The sequence below is a fragment of the Anabrus simplex genome, chromosome 1 (assembly GCF_040414725.1).
Source record: "Anabrus simplex isolate iqAnaSimp1 chromosome 1, ASM4041472v1, whole genome shotgun sequence".
NCBI classification, from domain to species: Eukaryota; Metazoa; Arthropoda; class Insecta; order Orthoptera; family Tettigoniidae; genus Anabrus; species Anabrus simplex.
The window spans coordinates 287233608-287258610 of NC_090265.1; the positions used below are offsets into that span (position 1 = coordinate 287233608).

Sequence of the window (25003 nt, forward strand, 5' to 3'; positions counted from 1 at the left end):
TTTATGGTCACAAATTAAATGATATCTTTTTGCAAATCTTTAAGGGGGGTCAAAAATTAGTGAAATGTGATCACAATCATGACATTAAAAGAAATGATGCAGATGTTTTGCAAAAATCCTTAAGTGATATGAAAAAACAGAAAGCAGATTTAAAATCAGCACACAAGTTTCATTAATGTTTGCTTTTGTAGAATAACTTTTTGCAGATATTTAAGGGAGTGCCAAAATTTAGTGAAATGTGATCAAAATCATATTAAAGCAAATGATTAGGGTGCTGTGAAAAATTCTTATGTGATATTGTACCAGGAACCATGTATGGCCTGGAACATAATTTTATTTAATGGAAGTCAGCGCAACGGGATGACCCTGGCATGCGAAGTAGCGCAATGGAACGGCTCGGGCATACATACAGCAAGCAAGCTAGGTCAAGCAAGAGGGTGATGCAACTATCATGGGAACACCCCCTGATATTGTCGAACATACTAGAAGAAATTTCACTAACTTTGGAACCCACTGAGATATCAATTAATGAGATACGCCATCGTATAGCCCATTATTTAACTTTTATATGCTCAGCGAGCCGATCTATCGGCTCTAGTGGTATTGCTTAAAACACTCAGCATGCCAATCTATCGGCTCTGTGTTCGGATGGCTGTATTAGTACCTTAATGGACTCCCAGATATCAGGAAAAGACAGCAATGGTAGCTTTTGGATTTAGTTTACACTTATCTTAAGAGATAGAGACACTAAGCTCATCTGTTTGGAACAAATGAAGTTATCAAACCGCGTATGTTTACCGCATGGCGAGCTGAAGTGTGCTGCTTGCGAGTACAGTCTCCTTTAAGCTTCAAAATATGTGTTTTCCTTCGTTTTATTGTTTCCATTTTAATAGTAGTTTATTGTTTATATTTGATATTTATCGGTGTTCTCAAGTAAAGTTTAGTTTAACATTTCATGTTATTAGATTTCCGTGCCATGAGTAGGCCTAATTTTTTTAAATGGCTGGTCCAAAGTTCTAGCCTTAATAATTCCAATGTTTTGGATTATTTCGATGCTTTAGACGATGACAGTGACTTTATAGTCAATAGTGATTCGGATTTTAGTACGACTCATTGGCTGAACGGTCAGCGTTGAGACCTTCGGTTCAGAGTGCCCGGATTTGATTTGCGGCCAGGTCGGGGATTTTAATCGCCTTTGATTAATTCTTCTGACCCAGGGACTGGGTGTTTGTGTTTGTCCCAACACTTTCCTCTTCATATTCAGACAATACATTACACTACAAACCACCAGAGAAACACGTGATAGTGATTACATCCCTCCATATAGGGTTGGCCATAAAACAGAGCCAAATCCACATGTGCGACAGAGTTCGCACCCGCAATACCACAAGCGTGTGAAAAGCTGTAGATAAAGAAGATGAAGAGTGATTCGTATTTCACAGGTAGTGATGATAGGAGAATGTTTTCCAAAATACAAATGCTAACTCCGGAAGGTACGTGTACAGTTCTTTACGTCAGGTGCTATAACTCATGACTAAATAAGAACACAAAAAACAAAATTATATCATGTTATACAGAATTAAACACTCTTTTTCAGAATGACTGAACAACAATATCATTAAAGAACAGATCACTTTTTTTAGTATTTGAAAACCAATTTTTATTTTTCGTAATATATATTTTCTAATTTTCAATTTTTTTCTAGTAAAATATGCCATGAATAATTTTGGGATTTTTTTCCTAAACCTACAGTATAATGAATAGTGTACTATTGTGAATTTTTTCAGTTTTGTATCCGGGGATTTCTTTATATGGCAAAGTTTTACATTTTAACATGCATAATCATGAAAAATGGTCTGAGTGTTTGGGCTTGACTGGTGAAAATAGCCTGAGAGCAAAAGGGTTAAAGGCAAACATACTTCAATTTCATTAATATCGACTTACGGACTTAAGAGGAATTCAGGTGTAAAGAAACTTGATTTCTCCACGAGGGGAGGAAGCCGACACAATGCTAAAAAGAGAGATGTTCCACCTATTCAATACAATAATAAACTGTGGCACAAATTAATGTCACCTGTTTAATATGGTTTGGGACCGGTTTCAACACATATCTATATCATCAGCCAATAGAAAAAACATGGCAAGAAGTCAACACACAAAAACATTAAACGGTTACTGTAACACTTATGACACTTTCTTGAAGAAATTAATAATCAAAGTTCATGTAGCATTTTTTCATGAAGATAATTTTTTCACATTTGACAATATAATATACCAACAAGATGGCATGGCAATGGGATCACCAGTATCGGGGATCTTGGCAGAGATATACTCAGATTTTTGGAACACACTTTTATCAATAACAACGATAATTTCAAGAATATACATTTTTGGGCAAGATATGTGGATGACACATTGGTAATTCTAGATGATAGGATTATTAATGCATCCTCTACTCTAAATAATCTCAACAAGATTGATCCTCATATTAAATTCACCCTTGAAACAGAATCCAACAGATCAATCAATTTTCTAGATATAACAATTAGCAGACTACCTTATTCCTTATCTTATATGATTTACAGGGAACCCACACAAACAGCTACTACCATAAGACAAGATTCCTCACACCCACAATCACATAAGTGTGCCACTTACAACAGTATGGTTAACCACGCTTTCAAAATACCTTTATCTAAAGATAATATAAATAAAGAACTTAATACGAGGGCTATTTTTTTTTTCAAGGTCCGATCGGTCGCGACAGTCAAACGCCCGCGAATATATGATGAACCGCTGCACAGATGTGTTGCGCAACGTCTCTGAAACAACCGTTGTGCGCCTCACCTCAGTCCCGTCAGTAGTGAATGTGCAGTGCGCTCGTAAACATGGCTACAACGATCGCTTCGCCCGCCAAGTGTGAAGTGAGCGGTGTAATTCGATTTCTTCAGGCTGAGGGGTGCAATGCAGCCGAAATTCATCGCCGAATAAGTCGTGTGTATGATGAAATGTGCATGAGCGACAGCAAAGTGCGACAATGGTGCAGGAACTTTACAGCAGGGCGTACAGACGTCCATGATGCAGGCGGCCAGGGAAGGAAGCGTGTGTCAACCGATGATCTTGTTCAGCGTGTGGATCAGGCAATTCGAGAAAATCGTCGGTTCACAATTTCTGTGTTGAGTGCTTCATTTCCTGAAATTTCCAGGTCAGCTCTCTACACAATTGTGAGTGAGACACTTCAGTACCGCAAACTTTGTGCGAGATGGGTTCCGAAGATGCTGTCTGACCGTCACAAAACACAGCGAATGGGCGCCGCTTTAGCGTTTCTCCAGCACTACCATGATGAAGGACCGGATTTTTGAACAAAATTGTCACAAGGGACGAGACATGGGTTCATTTTGAAACGGAAGAAACAAAAGAGCAATCCAAACAATTGATGCATTCGCACTCCCTGAGTAAGCCAAAGAAATTCAAGAGAACATTCTCCAACAGAAAGTGTATGGCTACTGTGTTCTGGGACCGGAAAGGAGTTCTGTTGGTGGAATTGATGGAACGTGGTTCCACCATCACTGCAGCCGCATACTGTGCGACTATTCAACGTCTACGACAGGCAATTCAGAATAAGCGGAGAGGGATGTTGTCATCAGGCATTGTCCTCCTCCATGACAATGCTCGGCTGCACACTGCAGCTGCCACCATGAACCTCCTGCAGCGTTTCCAGTGGGACGTTTTCGATCACCCAGCATATAGTCCGGACCTGGCTCCATCAGATTTTCACCCCTTTGCTCACATGAAACGCTGGCTAGGAGGACAGCGTTTTGACACCGACGAGGCGCTGCAGACTGGCATACAAAGATGGTTACAGGCGCAGGCGGCGACGTTCTATCAAGAGGGCATTGACAAGTTGGTACCACGCTACGACAAATGTCTCAATCTGCGAAGCGACTATGTTGAAAAATAGCTGTGATGTATCAATAAGTGTTACTAATAGAAAAGTGTCAAATTTGTACTGCTGTTTCATTTCATGACCAATCGAACCTTGAAAAAAAAAAAAAAAAAAATAGCTCTCGTATCATATGTTCCAACGCTAAATTTAATGGTTACAGCAAATTTTTTATTGAACGAATAATCAATAAATTTAAACGCCAAACAAATACAACGCTATTAAACGACAATCCTAAACCAGCAGCTTACTCTACCTTCACTTTCAATCAAGACGTCTACTGCATTGCCAATATCTTCAAAAAACATAATTCCAAAATTTCCTTTCGAACTAACAATAGAAACATGGAAGTGATTTATAACTCCAAATCGTTAAACAGAACTAATATATTTTCAAGATCTGGCATATACCGTTTTAAATGCAATAACTGTGATTCTTCTTACATTGGACAAACAGGGCACAGATTCAAAATTACATATTTAGAACACGTTGACGCGATAAAATGCAATAAATTTTCAGCAATAAGGCAACACATGCAGGATGAAAAACATCATTTCACTACATTAGACCAAGACATTGAAATTACCAGTACCCTAAGCAAAGGTCCTCTTCTTGATATCACTGAAAATTGTTTCAATCAAATCAAATCAAATCAAAATCTCTTTATTTGCAAATGAGGTGTCTACCTCGGTGGCAAATGGTACACTAAAATACATTATTGTCAAGCACTAAATATTAAATTAACAAGAGAAGAAAATTTTCCTATAATACAATAGTATACAATTTACACTAACAATGTTTTCTATTAAACACACAGCTCATCCTTAATAAATTTATATTGTTTACAAAATTCTACTTATAATATCTCCTGTACTACTTACAAATATAGTCAACTGATATACAGTATGTGGAATTACTTCAAATGATACTATACAACTGGTATAAGATTAATATTTACATTGCTTTTTTTTTTTTTTTTTTTACCCGTTCTGGATCCTAAGTAGCATAACGACCTGCTGCGTCTTAACCAGAGCCCCTTTTTCCACCACTTTTCAGAGTTCCTGAAGGGCCTTCACAGCTACCGTAGCGGTCCCAGGGCCCTCGAAGTCCCCACTGTACTTCACCCCAACAGGCAGTACCCTACTTTGGCTGTCCAAACTCCTTTAGACCAGGGGATGGAATTAATTTATTCACACACATCTTTTTATTTACAATAACCTGCACTGGTCGAATGCCCTCTAACACTTCATTTATTTTCTCTGTTGCTGTTTATTCTCTTCTTGAATATCTGTACAGATTTTGGAAAAGGATCAAACACTACCCCTGGTAACCTGTTCCACTCCTTCACACCCTTCCCAATGAATGAAAATTTACCCCAATCGCTTCTGCTAAAATTCCTTCTAAATTTATATTTGTGGTCAGTCCTGATTATATAATTATTTTCCAACTGAAGCCTCTCACGGATATCTCCCCATGCTTCTTCTCCTATATAGGCTCTATATAATCCTATAAGTCTAGTTTTCTCCCTTCTCTTACTTAAAGTTTCCCACCCAAGTTCCTTTAACATTTCTGATACACTACTCTTTCTCCTGAAATCCCCTGTTACAAATCTTGCTGCTTTCCTCTGTACACTATCTATTTCTTTTATGAGGTATTCTTAGTGAGGATCCCAAACACTGTTTGCATATTCCAATAATGGACGAACCATACTCAAGTAACTTTTTTCTTTTAATTCTTTGTTGCATCCTTTAAGTAGCCTCATTATGACATGTAACGATCTGTATGCTTTCCCAACAATGTCATCAATATGACCCTTCCAGTGCAAATTACTTTCAAATCTCACACCTAAGTATTTGCACTTGCCATCTTTTGGGATAACTACTTCATCCAAAGTATATTCAAATTCAGTTTTAAAGCTCCTGTTTGTAAAAGTTGTAACAGTTGATTTGCCTCCATTAACCTTCATATTATTTTCTTCAACCCATTGTTGGATACTTTCAAGGTCCCTTTGTAATTCTGTACAATCCTCAATGTTGTTCATTTCTCTATAAACAATTATGTCATCTGCATACAGTCTTATTTTTGATGTTATATTGTTCCCTAAATCATTTGCGTATATTAAGAAAAGTAACGGACCGATTATACTACCCTGTGCAATTCCCTTCCAAACTTTCTCTTCCTGAGATACATTATTCCTACTTTGACTTTCTGAACCCTTGAATTTAGAAATGTTTTTATCCAACGTGTAACCCTTACGTCCAATCCTATTCCCTCCAATTTCTTTAATAATATTCCATGTTCCACTCTATCAAAGGCTTTGGAAAGATCTATGGCTATGCAATCTAACTGACCTCCTGAATCCAACTGATCTGATATGTCCTGCTGAAATCCCACCAGTTGTGCCTCACAAGAAAATTTCTTTCTAAATCCATACTGGCTCCTCATGAACCAATTTTTATCATCACATATCCCTCTGACGTACTTCGATATTAAACTCTCCAGTATTTTACAAACTATACTGGTCAGGCTGATTGGTCTGTAGTTCTCTGGTTTCCTTTTATCACCCTTTCCTTTATAAATTGGTATTATTATAGATTCCTTCCATTCCTTTGGTATTACATAGTCAAAGAGAAATTTTAAATAAGGCACTATGTACCACCCATTGTCTTTAATACTTCCCCAGTAATTTGATCACTTCCTGCTGCTTTTCCTTGCTGAAGCAGTTGGATTTCTCTGAAAATATCTTCATTTGTGAATGAGAAGCTTCTTGTTTCCCTCTGTCTCCCTCCCTCTCTATCTTCTGTTTTGGTTTCCAACTCTTGACAATCATCTACTGAATCTCTAAATGCCCTACTAAATAGGTTGGCTTTCACAGTATCTGTTAAATAGTGTTCACCCCCTTCTCCCACCATTGTAGGAATTTGGATTCCTTTTCCTTTTTGATTCCTGATATATGAATACAGCTTTTTCCATTTCCCTTTGTGGTCATTACCCTCTTGAAGCATGCCATTCATATAATTCTCTTTTGCTTCCTTTTTCACTCTATTCAGTTCCTTCATTAGCTGTTTTCTAGTTTCTCTACTCTCCCTACCCTACTTGATTTTCCTGTTTACTATTCTACATTTTCTTTTTAATTTTCTTATTTCCCTTGTATAATAAACAGGGTCTGAGGTCATTTTACCCTTCTTAACAGGTACAAATCTCTTCTTTCCTTCCCAAATGATTCCTTTGAATTTAGCCCAAAGTGTATCCACGTTACTCCCTTTACTCATCCAACAACTGAATTGTGATTTAAGGTAAGTCCCAAATTCATCAACTTTAGTTTTTCTGTACAATTTCTTGTCTTGTGTAACCCTCTTATTAAGCCTTTTTGGTATGAGTCCTACATCCTTTATTACAACCTTATGGTCTCCTATTCCTTCAATTACCACAGTTTTATCAACAATTTCCCATGGTTTAACCAAGAATACATCTAGTAAGTTATTGAGACGAGTCGGTTCTTGTACTACTTGTGTAAATCCTCCCTCCCAAATTAACTTATTTGCCAGTTTCTGTTCATGGGCTTCACTTGCAGCTCCATTCCATTCAACTTCAGGCAAATTTAGATCTCCCCCAATTATTACCATATCATTATTATTGTTTTTACGAGTATAATCTATTATTTTCTCAAAGATTTCCATGTCTCTTTCCTCTCTTCCAGGCCTGTATGTTCCTATAATTCCCACCTCCTTCATATTATGACAAACTAATTTTACCCCTAATATTTCATCCCTTTCATCGGTAAACCATTCATGTGAACAGTAAGTTTCCTTCACCAGAATAACCCCCCCCCCCTCCCTTTTTATCTCCTCGGTCTCTACGACAGACTGTGTACCCTTCTGGAAATACTTCTCTATTACCCACCCCTTCTTCCAACCACGGTTCCACTCCTATCACCACATCAGTCTCATAAGATTCCATCAATGTACCGAATTTTAATTGTTTATTTACTACACTTTGACAGTTTACCAAGAGCAATCTCAGACCCCCTTCCTCCCAAAACTTGACTGTTGCAATTGGGTAACTTGAAATTCCTTACTATCCTGAGTTTCTTTTTCTAGTTGACTGAGCCAGCTTGAAGTACAGGTGGCTCTTTCTACTAGTTTTCCTGGTCAGTATTATAACTCAAGGGAGTTGCCTGTTTTACAGTACATATCTTAAGATTAATAAAATCTAGAACAATATTTGCTATCTTTCGTTTACCTGAATTGTTTAGATGGAGGCCATGTTTTGTATAACAGTATCTCTCAAAACTGCTGCATTCAATAACCTGAGTATTCCGAAAATGTTTACAAATTTTAACAATATCTGTATTGACCTTGTCCACTTCAATGTTCACACACGAGTCTCTACTCAAATCATGCCTGTGGGGCACGTTCACTACAAAAACGTTAGTTTGGGTCAGCTTCCCTAGTGTATGTTTAAGTTGTGATCTTACATTCTTGGCGTCGTCGTGAGCTACGTCGTTCGTCCCACCGATGATAAGCACTGCATCGCCGCTCCTGAAGTTCCTAGTTGCTGCTTCTACATTTTTCACAACACTGCTGATAGAAGCTCCTGGATATATTTCTCCGGTTGCTGCTATATTCTCGCCGTTAATCACTCCCGCAATTCCCCTTCCTTGGCTATCACCAAACACAGCTACCTTCGCTGATTTAGGCCTAACTGGGTCTTGAATCTGAATTCTAGGCCTAAATTTTAAACTCGGCACGGCAACGGCAGCGGATCGCGATGATTTGGTTTCATGCGCGCGATCACTTTCTTCCAGAATTAAATTATTTAGGGCAGAAAACCTATTTCTGATGTTTTTTTCCGGAAATTCAGTTGTAGATTTCTTCTTAGCCGGCCATCCACGAACTACTTGACACCACGTGCTCGAGTTTGTTACTTGTACCGGTATATCACTCGAAGAATGGTCAGTCCCAAATTCTAGTGATCGCAGTCTTTCTTTTAATTCTTGATTTTCAACTTTAAGAGTCTCATTGTCCTTTTTTAGAATGTTTATAATTTCTAATGCACTTTTATATTCCTCATCGACTGTTTTCAGTGCTTCGTCAACGCCGTCCCCAACAACAACATTCCGAACACACTGCTCACAAATCCAGTCAATATTTTCATTAGTTTTTACGTCTCTAGGGCAATTTCTGCACTTATAATGCCACCATCGATCACACGAATCACACAACATTCCAATTTTCACTAATCTTCGACATTTTCCGCACTTTTCGTCACATTTTACGGTTAATTTACTCGGAGAATAAAACACTACGTCGTCATTACTGGGTGCCATTTTGAAAAAAAAAAAATGTCACATTGGTCTGGACAGTTAGAAGCCGCGAAGCAGCGTTAGGCCCCTAGTTTAGTGAGGAAAGACGATTGGTCTGGACAGTTAGGATTCTTGCCGTGGAGAAAACCTTTGGTCTCGGCGGTTAGAAGCCGCAAAGCGGCGTTAGGCACCTAGTTTCCTGAGCGCGGCCCTAGCCCGCTACTTTCGTGGTGCGCTTTTATTGTGCTGCGGTTGGTAACGCATTACGATGAAGTTCCTTCTCGGGAAGGAGATCACGTGCCAGTTTACATTGGCCAATAGGAATACAAGCAGCTACTTGAGAAATGAATATGGCGTGTAATAATCTTAATTAGGTTATAAAAGTAAATGTACTTTTTGGGGTGGGTTGGTGGGTTCCTGGACATCGCAATGAACACATCTCTCCTCTCGGACACTCTCCAAGTAAGATTGCATTAATTTCCACTCACTTATAACATTACAAATGTAGTGCCTCCCAGACTGGATTAATACTATTTTTTGACAAGACTTATAAAACAATAACTCATGTTGGAACTTGGAAACTTTGAGTGATATGATACTAACTTCATAAGTTCAAAGTGTTGTCAAAGACTTACCGTATGATATTTAATCACTTTATAGGCTTAGTATTTTCAACTGCAAATCGAACAAATTTTATTGATTTAAACTTGTATTCATATATGAATGAAACTGACTTTAAACATTCATGAGATATAAGCGTGTGATTATTAAGATGATTTTCAAGTGAAATAATTGAACACTTAATCTGTCATACTAATCTATTACCTTAAATACGTGTGTAATCACTATTGGTTGAAGTTTTAATAAGGCTAAGCCTTCATCACAAGTGAACAGTATTTGACATTGTATGACATTGCTGTCATAGGAACTTGTAAATATCCATGAATTAAGTACTTCATTGTGGCAAATCAGACTTTGATTTTCGTGTGTAAATATGTTATAACTGTGCTTCAACATGAACAATGAATCTAATCTAATGAGCAATAACAATTTTCTACCAGTGATTAAACATTAGAGGAAATGCACCTAATAAAATACAGTGCCAATTTTACAATTTACGAGCATAGGACACTCACAAGTTAATCTGTCAGTTGAACTTTCTCGTGTTTATAAAGCTTATAAGTGACGCGTTGAAACCCTGACCGAGTGCCTATTTTGTCATATCAACCTGCTATCATTTAGACTACGTGGGAGTTGGATTGTGGTGACTTCATGAAATTTAAATGTGGTTACTACATGGGAGATGGAATGTGGTTTGACGCTGGATTTGGAACGTAGATACTATGCGGGAATCAAACGTGGTACCATGAGGATGGCATCACAACACCAGCTGCCAAGGACTTCATATGCTGTTCGTTGAACCCCACTTCTCCACATTTCCAGTCCTGGTATCCAAGTAATTCAGGTGATACGAGTGCCTCTCTAAACAAAGTTGAGAATCAACGAACTATTTTTGCTCATTGGAATTCACATTATGTTTTATAAGTGTTGAATGACAATTCTAAAGTAGACTAAAGCACACAGAAGTTTAGAAGAAGATAAAATTCAGGATATTTTGAAGTGTTAAAATATTAAAAAGACTCTAGGGAAATTCATTTTTCAAGTGAAAAGATGTTATTTTGAATTTCATTTTTTGTCATTTAAACAAATACTTGAAAAACTTTATGAATTTTATCAGGAAATAACTTATTGATTTTGAACAAAAGATAATTGTTTCATGTTAAAAAATACACAATCATTAAAACTAATTTTATTTTGATTAGCCAGGCGACATTAACTTGTTCAGAAAACAAATTTGATTTAATGTTTCGAGTCAGAAATAATAGGGAACTTATCAAATTCTCAAGCTGAATATATTTCACTCTGTATCTACCTCTCTCTGTACCTGCTCCAATAAGGACTGTACACCCCTTTGCAAGATTCTCATGCCCATATCCTTAATTTTTCCTGGTACAATGTGGAAAAACAGAAAGCAGATTTGGACTTTATACACTTAACTTTGGTAAGATCACCTATTAAACCTTTTACCAGAGAAAAAAAAAAAGTATAATTCTGCAGGCTAGTGCTATCAGAGATGAAAGAGCAACCCCAAATTATCTCCGATTTTAGAACCATCCATGAAGACTAGTTACGTGGCCTGATACTGATGAACAAAGTCCTGGAAATACCTCCGAAGAACAAAGGCAACCTTGACCACCTTGGATCCACGAAGTAGATCTAGCAGTACATCCAACTGCAGAATTTTTTTTGTTGCTATTAGCTTTACGTCACACCGACACAGATAGGTCTTATGGCAACGATGAGATAGGAAAGAGCTAGCAATGGGAAGGAAGCAGCCATGGCCTTAATTAAGGTACAGCCCCAGCATTTGCCTGGTTTGAAAATGGGAAAACATGGAAAATCATCTTCAGGGCTGCTGACAGTGGGGTTAGAACCCACTATCTCCTGATTACTGGATACTGGCCGCACCTAAGCGACTGCAGCTATCGAGCTCGGTAACTGCGGAATTAGCCATGGAATAACCTCACTAGGGATTTGCCCAAGACTAGCCACGTCTAAATCAAGACATAAGCTATCAATTCAAATTCCAACCAGCCATGTGGCTGTGGTTGGCAGTCTAACTCCACTAAGGTGAATGCTATCTAAAAGATTCAGTGTATATCTTGACGGTGAACTATATGCCACACTACCACAGTCAATCTGGGAAAGGACCATAGACATAAAAAGAAAAAATAACAAAAAAAAAAATAGTAGCACTGTACAGTCAGACCCCTACAAAGTGCCACTGAGAAACTTAAATCTCTTCATGCAGGTAATTTTCAAATAAAGGATGTGGGACTGCCCCTGTTGGTCTCTTATCAAATTGGAGACCCAGGAACCTGCAGGTGTCTACCACTGGTAAGACACTGTTTTGAAGGCAGAGCTCTGGTTCTGGGTGTACAAGCCAATATTGACAGAAGTGTACAACTGATATTTTGCACCTGAAATGTAGAGCTAAAGCGACTACATACAACGATGCAATGACCGCGGGCCCAACAGCAGCAATTATGCCATTGATGGCGATTGCAAACAGCATGAAACACAGTACAAATCCCTGTGGTAGTCTATTTTCTTGAATGTAATATTGAGAAACAGCATTCATCCCATACCACCAGGTAGTGACCTAAGTTTATTCCATGTCAAAAAAATATGGCGACTAAGTAGTGTTCCTTCTGGAGAAAGGCCTCCGGAATGGTGCTCTTCAGTCTGACCGGATGACTGGTGGCAGACTGATGAGAGTGAAAACCACACTGGTAATAAGTCAATAGACCTCCCTCTTCCATGGCTCACAAAAGTCACTGGTTTATGATTCTTTCAAATAACATACAAAGGCCATTTGTAATACATAATGGCCAATAACTATCCAGAAGCTTTGGATCTTTAATGGCCTGTAACTATCCAGAAGCTTAGGATCTTTATCTGGCTTGGGAACTGGTATTACAATTCCCTCATGCCATTGAGATGGAAACACAGCCTCACTCCATATTCAGTTGAACAGAGCAAGATATCCTTGAGACATCGGTCACTCAAATCTTTAAGCATTTGATTAAGGATTTTGTCTGGTCCAGGAACAGTGCCCCTGGACAGCGTGAGTGCACTCTGGAATTCCCACTCTGTAAAAAGCACGTTATAGAAATACGAAGCATCAGAGGCAGAGGAGAGAAGCTATGCCTACATCTTGCACTTAATAGACAGAAATGCAGGGTCGAATCTCCCAGAGCTGGCCATATCTGTAAAATGTGAAACAATGTGATCCATAATGACTGCAAGAATCATAACTACATCTCCATTAATGAAGATTCCAGGGACTGAGGGCATGCTCTGGACTCTGAAAAAGCTATTTTTTGCTACTTGCTTTACGTCGCATCGACACAGATAGGTCTTATGGCGACGATGGGACAGGAAAGGGCTAGGATTGGGAAGGAAGTGGCTGTGGCCTTAATTAAGGTACAGCCCCAGCATTTGCCTGGTGCGAAAATGGGAAACCATGGAAAACCTCTGAAAAAACAGCGTAGTTTTGTCCACACTTGCAATGAAGGAGTATGTGCTGTCATGGAAGACACATACTTTTCCCGAGTAGATTTCTTACTCTCACGAATCAAGAAACAGACTTTGGCGCAGAGGCGCTTAAACGCAATATGATTGGCCATCCTAGGATTCTGGCGATAATGTTTAAAAGTCCATTGGCGATCTCGTATGGCTGCTGCAATTTACTTGGTCCACTATGGGACCTGTTTCAGGTGAGGAATACGAGCGAAGGAAGGTGTAGTCTCCTCTGTATCAGTCAGAATTCCAATAGTAATGGATGAAACATGGTCATCAACTGACCCAAACACCTCATTGGCCATCACTGTGCATTTAGAAAACTCTGGCCAATTTGCCCATTGAAGTAACCAGCACTTCGGTACTTCAGACTACTTTCGATTCAAAAGTGCGAGAAGAATCAGGAAGTGGTCTCTATAACAGAGGTCATCGTGCACTTGCCACTGTAACAATGTGACATCCTGGTGACATCCCGGTGGAAGATTGTGACGTGTGCGCTGCTGAAATGTGTGGGTCCCCCTGTGTTAAGTACACAAAGATTATGTTGGTGGATGAATTGCTCAAGAATACTCCTGCTACTGCATGAAGACAGAGGAACCCACAGGGTGTTACAGGCATTCAAAGTCTCCCAGCAAGATAACAGAATGAGCTAACTGAGCGATCAAATCTTGGAGTTCATGAATGTGGAGATCACGATCTGATAGGAAGAATACGATGCACACCAATGTCATTACTGGTAATGGAATGCAGTCTGCAACTTTGTCCACCTGAGTACGGAGACATCAGAGCGCACTATGGTACAAACGCCCCCAGTCGCACAACCATCCACAGTCTTTAGAATAAAGGTGATATCCTCTCATAGTTGTGCTGTGTCCACATTTCAAACGAGATTCCTGTAGACAAATGATAGAGGCTGCAGAGATAGATATCAATTGACATAACTCAGTTAGGCAAGGAATATAGCCATTATATGGATCGGTAGCAGAACTAAATTAGGACAATTGTTTGTTCTTCATTCGGCTCACTACCTGCCATTTTCCACCATCTTTGCCAGGGTCATTGATATCTTCATCATCGCCCATGACAATGAGTGGTTCAGTCTCCATTGTCTTCTCAGGAGAAGGAGACACTGTGACTGAGTACTCCATGGATGGTGAACTCTCTTATTTGAAATAGTCGGCCTCCTTTCTGGGAGAACTGAGTTCCCCAAACAGGGATCGAGTAAGAGGATGTGGGGGGCCTCTCGCACTTGCCCGCTGTTTCCCCTTTCTTTGAAGGAGATCCAGCAGAAGGTTTACCGGTCTTCTGCAGGGATACTGTGACCCTTGATCAGGTTAGAGAAGACCTCAGCTCCAACTTCTTAGGGGAGCACTAGGGCTTTTCCTTCTGGTAAGTCTTGGTCTGGGTTATGGTAGGAGAGCTGGACGACTTTGCAGCCCTAACTGGGGGAACTCTTCCCCCCAACCCCGCCCTGATGGGAGAGGACTTCTCAGCCGACAGTTCCTAGGAAAGGCCCTCTCAGGCAACGTCGGCAATATCTCACTTGTTGATATCCCATTAGGTACAGAGACCATCCTGGGATCTCCAGTCCTTAAATACTACTGCCTGTTGGTGGCTGAAACTTTTTTATGCATTTTCAGTACTGATATTCTGTACAAAATTCTCCGGTGAGATACGCACATTCACAGTCTTTTCAGAAAAGGAAACGGAGAACTCTGTAAGAGCCAGGGACCTGAACTTCTTCCAGGCATCTGGATAAGATAACTTGTCCAGCATTTGTATCTCCTGCCTGAATGTGGAAAATACCTTATAGAATGGAGCATGCAGTTGATGAACACAGGTGGTGGTGAGCAATCAACACCAGTATGCTCACATTTCGCACACAGTTTGCACAGCATCGATCCTTGATACCGCAATGATGTGTGGCCAAATTTTTGGCAGCTGTAGCACCTCAAAGGATCTGGAATGTACGGACGTACCGATGGTACATCACAACCTTTATCATTTCGGGCAGGGATTGGGCATCAAAGGTCAGGATGAAAGCACCCATATCAAGCAGTTTTTCACATACACACCTCTTTAACCTTTTCACATCTGTTACACACCGACAAACAAGGTTATGGATCATACTGTCGTCGGAAACCTTAACCCAATCGCATCATTTGACGACCCTTGATCGTCATAGTTATTCGTGGCATATGAATCAAATGACGAGCTCTGCTCGCGGCGATGCACAGTTGTGCATCAATCCATGTAGTTCAGTTACTAACCCACAGACGCCACTTGTACGCATTCTGAGCTGAAGTTTACACCTGTGGCTTCGGTATTTTCCCTTTCACCAGGTTCTCGCACACTTCCGGAACAAGAGATAAGAGAATCTTTTTTCATATAATTTCGCTCTTGTCAGTTGCCATCATGGCGTCTAGCAGATGTGCTGGTGTTGATGAGGAAGGAATACAGAAGGTAATAGATAGTGTTTTAGAGAGTGATATTGAAGGCAGTGATGTTTGTGACGACGAAATAGACCCTGCAGTACTTAGTTCGAGTACTAGCAATGCGTATATTAGTTCTGATGACACGGAAAGTGATGCAAATAACGACGGTGTGCAGAGTCTTTTGAAACAAGCTTGTACCTCGGCACAGATTAACTTGACTGACTGGAACTGGACAAAAAGTGACAATAAACCTGTTATACATAAGTTTAGTGAATACAGTGGGGTTAGTGAAAACTTACTGAAGAAGTTTGAAATGCAGCCACTATCAGAACTCTCAGTTTTTTGTGAATACATGAACACTTTGTTTGACAAAATATCCGTCGAGAGAAATTCATATGCAGCAAAACAGTTGACATTTGACGATCCTGAAGGTCAACACCACCCATCCCCTTCTGATATTCAAGGCCACGATCAATGATGCGATTGGGTTAAGGTTTCCGACGACAGTATGATCCATAACCTTGTTTGTCGGTGTGTAACAGATGTGAAAAGGTTAAAGAGGTGTGTATGTGAAAAACTGCTTGATATGGGTGCTTTCATCCTGACCTTTCTGCTACTCAATCCCTGCCCGAAATGATAAAGGTTGTGATGTACCATTCCAGATCCTTTGAGGTGCTACAGTGCAAAAATTTGGCCACACATCATTGCGGTATCAAGGATCGATGCTGTGCAAACTGTGTGCGAAATGTGAGCATACTGGTGTTGATTGCTCACCACCACCTGTGTTCATCAACAGTTGAAAGATGACAAATGGTTTGAGACTACACCCAGCGAAATTAGGGCATATTTTGCGTTAGTTATACTAATGTAACAAGTGCGAAAGTCAAGAATACAGTGGTAGCACGTACCGATGGTCATAGTTATTCGTGGCATATGAATCAAATGACGAGCTCCTTTACAGGAGTTCAGAGATTTGTGTTTCTTGATGGAAACTTTAAACTTCCCAACTGATTTGGCTTTAAGTAGCCGTCTTGACTGCTCAACTGTCGATGTCTTTATAAGAACGGATCCATCACGGAGCTTTTGCATCTCGTCAACTTCACTACTAACAATTTCTTCTATTGAATTACTGATATAAAGAATGGACATTCATCTAAAAAACTATTAACATAAATCCTGGAAGCTACCTGGAATCGAGGTAGACATTAGTCACATTCATAATCAATCGGAACTGGAGTATATCTCTTACGTTTTCTAACTTCAGAAGACACTGTTTTTTTAATTGGTTTTTTTAAAGAGTCCCACTAGTAGCTGGATAAGTAATTGGTCAACCTTTGGCACAGCCCCACATGCCGAGGTAGGGCTAGATACTCCAGAGGGTGCCCGATATCTGGAGGTGGACCCATAGTATCTATAATCTTCAAGTAGCCATGCATCACCTTGTCATGATCTGAAACTTGTGATTGGGGAGGTATAAACCTCCACATAACCTTACTACCTGTGGCAGAGGGGCTGGCTAGACAGTCAGAGAAATGAAAATCAAGGAGGTTAGGATAGGAAAGGAAGAAATAGAAATGAAGAAAAAGAGCAATGACACCTCTAAGGTACTCAAGACCACCTTGATAGTCTAGCTCTACATCAAAGCCAGTCCAGCATTGATGACCTTGAACTGGCAAAGCCCTCAGGATTAAAGAGCATACAAGCCCTCACAGCAACGTCAAGGTCGTGGTGTCCTCAGAGGAAATGAAAGTGAGGGACCTTGTAATTGAATGAAAGCAGTAATTGCAAGGGAGCAGAAAGGATTGCAACAATTTTTGAGGTATTTCACTGACCAGTATAAGAGGCAAGGTGTTCACTGGCATTTTGGAAAGGAGAGTGCAATCAGTGGTGCTCCTGCTGCTGCTGCTGCTGCTGCTGATGTTACTTAAAAATGCGTTGTGCAACTATTTTGATTTGATGCCATCTAGACTGTCTGCATGTCAATTTCAACATTCAATTCTAGTCTACAGATATTAGAAAGCAAGTCCTATATTGAAAGCAGAGCAGTTTATGTACTGAAGTTAGGACTATAAAATGTCGCTGTGTACACTGATGGGCTAGAGATTATTACTGTGAGGTGAAGGAATGGGGCATCTCAATCTTAGACTGCAATAAGCAGTCTAATGGCAATTTACCTTCTGTTTCCAAAAACTGAGTTATGTCATTGGCAAACGAGAGACTTAAAATATTAATATTTTTAAAATTTTAATCACAAAACAAGTTGTAAAAAACATTCATCACATATGAGATGGCTTGAATTTCAAAACAATTAACGTAACCAAGTTTGGGTAAACCTTTTGCATTTTCAAGTGGAATAATTAGATGTGTTCATGTACAAACTATACTTTATGGATACTACTCCAACTTGGTTTCCATGCCATTCTTGTGACTATTTCTGGGATCACTAGAAGGTGGACAAGATGTCACCTCTGACAGTGATGCCATTATATATCAGGAAGTATGGGACACAGGAGGATGTAACAAATAACGTTAGCTTTATAACATCAATAATTCCCCATATGTATTTTATTGCAAAATGGTCCACTTAACACAACATCTACTTTATGTACACCGGGCGAGTTAGCCGTGCGGTCAGGGACACACGGCTGTGAGCTTGCATCCGGGAGATAGTGGGTTCGAATCCCACTGTTGGCAGCCCTGAAGATGGTTTTTCGTGGTTTCCCATTTTCACACCAGGCAAATGCTGGGGCTGTACCTTAATTAAGGCCACAGCCGCTTCTTTCCAACTCCTAGGCCTTTCCTATCCCATCGTTGCCATAAGACCTATCTTTGTCGGTGCGATGTACAGCAACTACCAAAAAAAAAAAAAAAAATTAATGTACATATGCACCTTTCATTTCAGCAGGATGAGGCTAGAAAATTCAGCAGCTGAGTAGTAATAATAATGCTATTGACTTGTACAGTTTTCGGAGATGCCCAGGTGCCGGATCTTAGTCCTGCAGGAGTTCTTTCACGTGATGGTAAATCTACCAACATGAGGCTGATGTATGTGAGCACCTTCAAAAACCCACCAGACTGTCGGGATCGAATCTGCCAAATTGGGGTCAGAAGGCCAGTGCCTCAAACGTCTGAGCCACTCAGCCCGGCAAACAGCTGAGTAGACTCTGAGAGAGATAGAGAGAGAGAGAATATTGTAGATACAACACACTGATTTAAACTCTAAGAAAAATCAACACTATAGTGATGATATAATATTATCATATATTTTTACTAATATCATCCAAATGGGAATTATATCAAAATCAATGTCCAAGAACTTACAGTACATGCGAACTGTTCAGCATCAGTCAACTCATCATACTGACTGCGGAATTCCTCCAACCGCCGTAGTTGATCAGGAGGGGGTAGATAGGCAATCAGCTGCTCCACAACATTTTCACTAAGAACACTATCATCACAACGGAGAATACATTTTTTGATGTCTGGAAAGCTCATGTGCTTGAGTGAACCACCCAAAAGAATCAGGATATTCTGAGCAGCTTTGCCATCCAGTACCTTCAAATCTTTGACCTTCTTCATTGTATTTCCCCTGAAACAAGGGAATTTTCAAATAATATCCCACTAAAAGTATATTTTAGTGATTAAATCAACTAAATTATAAACCGACTTTTCATTTTAAGTAAAAATTAATTCTATTTCTGCCAGTGTATTGTTTAAAATAATCTTTAATTTAATCTCTTATCTTTATAAGTCTATATCCAGCTAACTGGTAAATTCTAAAAGACTAGAAAATGTTTTCCACATGAAAATAGCTGTTCTTTTTTTCTTCTTAGTACACTTACATATATTGTAACTGTACAAATGTACGATCCCCAAATTTTAAGGTTAGGAAATTTTCATAAGATAATTTGTAATATTGAAGTCATGAAAATTATGTAATTTTGTTCATTTATAATGTAAAAACATAATATTATAAGAAGAATTTGTAGTAGGGAATTTTGTATATGTTTAAATTTAATTTGTGTGTCTGCACATGCCATGGCAGTGTAAGTTGCTCAAGAATTGTGCAACACGGAAAACAGTGGCTATAATCAGGAAAGACAGTTGAAGTCAGTTGGAAGTGTTACAACATGTGGTTTAGAAACCCGGGCTTAGACCGGGAAGTGGATGCTGAAGATGATAATTCATCAAAGTGGACAAACCTGCAAGTTCTCCGTTCGCAGATCGGCAGCTTGGTAACCAGTCTGAAAGCTCCGATTTCGAACGAGGTTTCATTGACCAAGAGACACTTGAAGATGTAGCAGTGGTAGGGTTGTTTCCTGTGGTTTTTTGTAGACGCGACGCCACATGGAGCGAGCCTATATATGTGTGTGCATGCAACAAATTTCTCAACTTGCTTGCTATGGAGTGATAGACGAAACATATTGTGCGTGCTACGAGTTTATTTTCAATGTGCACGAGTTTGTGGTTAGGCCTACTGATCACTGATACTGAGGTTGCTGATGAAGACGACTGCCACTGCGAAGTCTTTGCTGAACGAGTTCTTCACGGGTGCATTACTGCACAATAGGGAACATGCATGATCCGGGGTTTTAATTTAAAATATGCTAATCTGATTTAAAATTTCAGGCAGAATTCAAAAATGTGATCAGAATGTACAAATAATAACTCCAAACATGATAAAACTCTAAATCAATGTACGAAACTGTCATGTGACGCAAGTACGCGATCTCATTGGTCTGACGTCATCGTACAGGTTGACTGAATTAGCAGACGAAATAACACATAGTGTGCTGTGAGAAGCAGGATACACTTCGCATATTTCTACTTTATGTTAGTGTCTGGTATGGTTAAATTCGAGGTCTATACATTGGATAATAATCTGAGTGGTATATTTTAGACTTAAAATGAATCCTGCGCAGACAGTGAGGCAGAAAACTTATAAATGGTGTAGAGTTCCGATGTGCAATAGCACATCGCATACCATACCAAACAAATTGTTTATAAATGTTCCAAAGACGCTAAAACTAGGGAGAAATGGATTTTGGCGAGCTGGAGAAATGCTGGTGATATATCGGAAAAGTCTACAGTTTATTCTTTGAAGATTTTAACGTTAGATGAATTTGTTCGAATTTTCAATCACTTTTCCATGTCAGCTGTTCTAGTGGTAAAACTTTAAACTTTAATGTATGACGCTTTATTTAAATGCTTCAATTACATCTTGGAATATGAAAGTAATAAACAGTGCATTAATTAATGCTGATTATTAAAGTATTCTCCAAATCTAACCTATATTTTGGGTGATCCACGTCAAGATAATAAATCAAAGGGGTTATGAACCATTTTGACAGCTCTAATTCTACGACAATTATGTATATCTTTATTGAAGTGCTTAATTGGCAAAGACATTTAGGCTATTCTAAATACTCTATAATGTAACAAAGAATAGGCGTGTACATCATGAAAGGAAACAACGTGAATTTAAGAAATGTATAACGCTACACAAAACCAATGCTTGTCTGTTGGGGTCTTATAAGTTAACAATGCTCAATTATAATAATTATCATAATATTAATGAAATAAATAACATAATTGCACACAGGTGAAAATAGTGATGTAGGTGTTTAAAATATTATCCAACTTAGCCTAAGTTTTAGGTTATATAAGCGAAGTCAATAAACCGTCTGAACCACTAAAAACTAGATGAAGTCATATTTATCTTTATCATGTTTAACTTTTTCTCTCCACAAAGATATTTAATGTTTCTCTTTCATGGGCCCCGGAAGTGGGTAGGCCAGTTGTCCCAACCATAAATATATATTTTTTTTGGGAATGATAGATTATAGCCCTATAGTACTATGATCTTTCTTTCTTTCCTTCTTTCTTTCTTTCTTTCTTTCTTAATCAGTTTATCCTTCAGGGTTGGTTTTCTCTCGGACTCAGCGAGGGATTTCACCTCTACCACTTCAAGGGCAGTGTCCTGGAACGTGAGACTTTGGGTATGGTGATGAAACTGGTGAGGAGGGCCATTACCTCGCCCAGGCGGCCTCACCTGCTATGCTCAACAGGGGCCTTGTTGGAGGATAGGAGGATCGGAAGGGATAGACAAGGAAGAGGGAAGGAAACGGCCGTGGTCTTAGGTGCCTGGAGGAGAAGTGGGAAAATACAAAAAACCACTTCGAGGATGGCTGAGGTGGGATTCGAAACCCTTCTACTCAGTTGACCTCCCGAGGCTGAGTAGACCCTGTTCCAGCCCTCGTACTATTTGTTTTCAACATTCATGGCAGAGCCGGGAATCAAAACCGGGCCTCCGGGAGTGGCACACATTAACCACTACACCACAGAAGCGGACTAGTACTATAATGCTACCTATATGTTTATGTTAATGCTGAAATCCGATGTCTTATTTTACTAATGCTGAAAGTCCGAAAATGTAATGTTATTCTTTAATAGGGGAATCAGTCTAGAAGGAAATGTTGAAAGTGATGTGATATCTATCCAGATTCGTTGTTATCCTAATACTATGGGTTACAGTACATTGCACGTATATAAAAGACGCCACTTACAAACTTGCTTTTTATCCGCGAATTTCTGCGGCCACAAAAGTCACATTTTTCAAGAATGATGACATCTACACATGGTAGACTGTCTGACTATGCTGTTTTGAACCTTTCTTCTGTCATTTCGAAGTTATTCGCGATCATGAATAATAAACAATCGGCTTTTAGCAACGGCTGATGCACAACGGCTGGTAGAGCTGCACGCGGTACTGGATCGTGACGTCACAGCGCGCCGCTTACGTCAGAGGCCGTTTCACTCTCCTTGCGGAAAGGCAATATTAAATATTTTTTTAATGGTAGAAAACAAGGCAACTTACCACAATGTAATATGTTTACGTACTATTTCATTGGTGTACTTTTCAAAAAAAATATTTTTGAAAATGATGCATGTTCCCAATTACCGAGTCATGAGGAGTGCATTTCTTGTTAATTTACATTCCCGGTGAGTGGTTGGTGGAAGATGCTACATGGTGTTCTTTTGTGAGTAAGGCTATGTATTTCTCGTCGAGGAAATGCGCATTGTGCGCAGAACTAATTACGACGTAGCCGAAGTGTTTATTACTTGCTCATTCCTAGAATAATATAACATGCTTATCGTTATTCATTAACCCCGCAGCAGACATTTACATTGTGGATGTGTATGGCTTAGTAACAGATTATAGTGAGGTGGCTGTTTTTCTTTTTGGTATAGTTATGACATGTGGTAAGATTCCACGGTGATGATACCATTGTGCTATTGAATTTAAGGTTAGGAAGGGACATTCTTCGCCTTTGGTTGTGGTACCATACACAACCATTAACCCGACTCAAGGGAGATAGGGCCACCCTCCCTATTCTCCACTTGTGTAACTCCTGCCTGGCGCATCCACGTTGCGGGGGTGGGCATCCTCTACTCCAGTAGGCCGGTGTAAAAGGATGGCTAAGTTCAGGTGGGGACCCAGTCCCACGGGGTATAACGTGGAACCCTTGCCCAGGGTTACGGGTGAAGACCTTAACGACGAATCCAGCAGAGAAGGAGACCTTCGGAATGGTGGAAAAGGCGGATGAGGCAACCCATCCTCACTGGGGTTAATTAGCTGAGGACGTAAGACGGGGTAGACGGGACTCCTTAGTCGTGGTGAAGACAACCTGTCTAGGAGTAGGATGCTCCAAAATCAATGTCCCCAGCCAGTGGATAGGGTTGAGCGTGAGGTTAACGGCCTCACATTGTAAAAAAAGCATTGTTCAGAAGACTTCTACGAGAAAACCGGATGGAAATCGAAGACGACAAAAGCTTAGGAAAAGGACACGAGTAAGGAAAGAGGATATAAACATGGTGACATGGAATGTAAGAACAATGTTGAAACCGGGAAAAATGCAAGAAATTGTAAATGAAACAAAAATATTTGGATACGACTTAGTAGCGATTCAGGAAATAAGATGGAAAGGGCAAGGATGTATTGAAAAGAAAGATTATAACCTCTATTACAGTGGGCCGGAAGAAAGAACAGGACAGTTCTGTACGGGATTTATAGTACATGGGAAATTGAAGAAGACTGTAATAGGATTTGAACCGATCTCAGATAGAATATGTAAGCTTCGGATTAAGGGGAAGTTTAGGAACATAACTGTTATATCAGCACATGCACCAATTAAAGATGCGGATAAGGAAAGGAAGGAACAATTTTATGATGAGTTAGTACAAACCGTTGAAGAGGGACCAAGATATGACATGACTATTATTTTAGGAGATTTTAATGCCAAAGTGGGAAAGGAAGAGTGTATGAGACCAATAGCCGGGAAATATACACTACATGAAGAATCAAATGAGAATGGTTTTTACTTGGGACAGTTTGCAACTACGAGTGGTCTTATAATTAAAAGCACCTGCTTTGATCATAAGAAAATACATAAAGGAACGTGGAAGATGCCAGGAAACAATGTGGTAAATCAAATAGATCATGTACTAGTGACAACGAGGCATGCAGCATCGATTATTGACGTAAGGACATGCAGAGGGCCAAACTGTGATTCTGATCATTATTTAGTAAAAGCAATAGTGAGGCAAAAATTGGCAATAGGACAGAGGAGACAACCTACGGAAAGAAAGAAATGGAATTTGGAAAAACTACAACAACCAGAAGGAAAACAAGAATTCCAGTCAAAAATGAATAATACTTTACAGACGATTGGACAAGTTTCTGGAATAGAGGAAAGGTGGGCAAAAGTTCAAAAGTGCATACAAAATGCGGCACAAGAAACGCTGGGTATAGCCAAAAAGAAAAGAAATATTTGGTTCGATATGGAGTGTGAGGAAGCGATTGGAAAGAAGAATGCAGCAAGAGCAAAAATGTTACAGAGAGATACAAGGTCAAATAGGGAAAATTATGAGAAATGCAGACCTGAAGCTAATAACATCTGTAAGAAGAAGAAAAGAGAGATGATTAAGAAGAAACTAGAGAGTATAGAGACACAAAGGTTACAGAAGAGGACAAAGGAATTCTATAATGAAATTAATTATTTCAGGAAAGGGTATAAGCCAAGATTGAATGGCTGTAAGAATAAAGAAGGTAAGTTATTACAAAATGAAGAGGAAATAAGTGAAAGATGGACCGAATATTTCCGAGAGCTCCTTAAC

The 25003-nt window shown here is 39.5% G+C and overlaps 1 protein-coding gene across 4 annotated transcripts in view; it reads right to left on the minus strand.

Annotated features, from left to right (window-relative positions):
* The window catches only part of dia (diaphanous related formin 1), a 513998-nt gene that overhangs the window by 110194 nt on the left and 378801 nt on the right, over nucleotides 1–25003 (minus strand). For all 4 annotated transcript variants that reach the window (XM_067134775.2, XM_067134773.2, XM_067134774.2 and 1 more), the window contains one exon: nucleotides 19148–19415. In XM_067134775.2, coding sequence (XP_066990876.2) covers nucleotides 19148–19415 — 268 coding nt within the window. The remainder of the gene's footprint in view (nucleotides 1–19147; nucleotides 19416–25003) is intronic.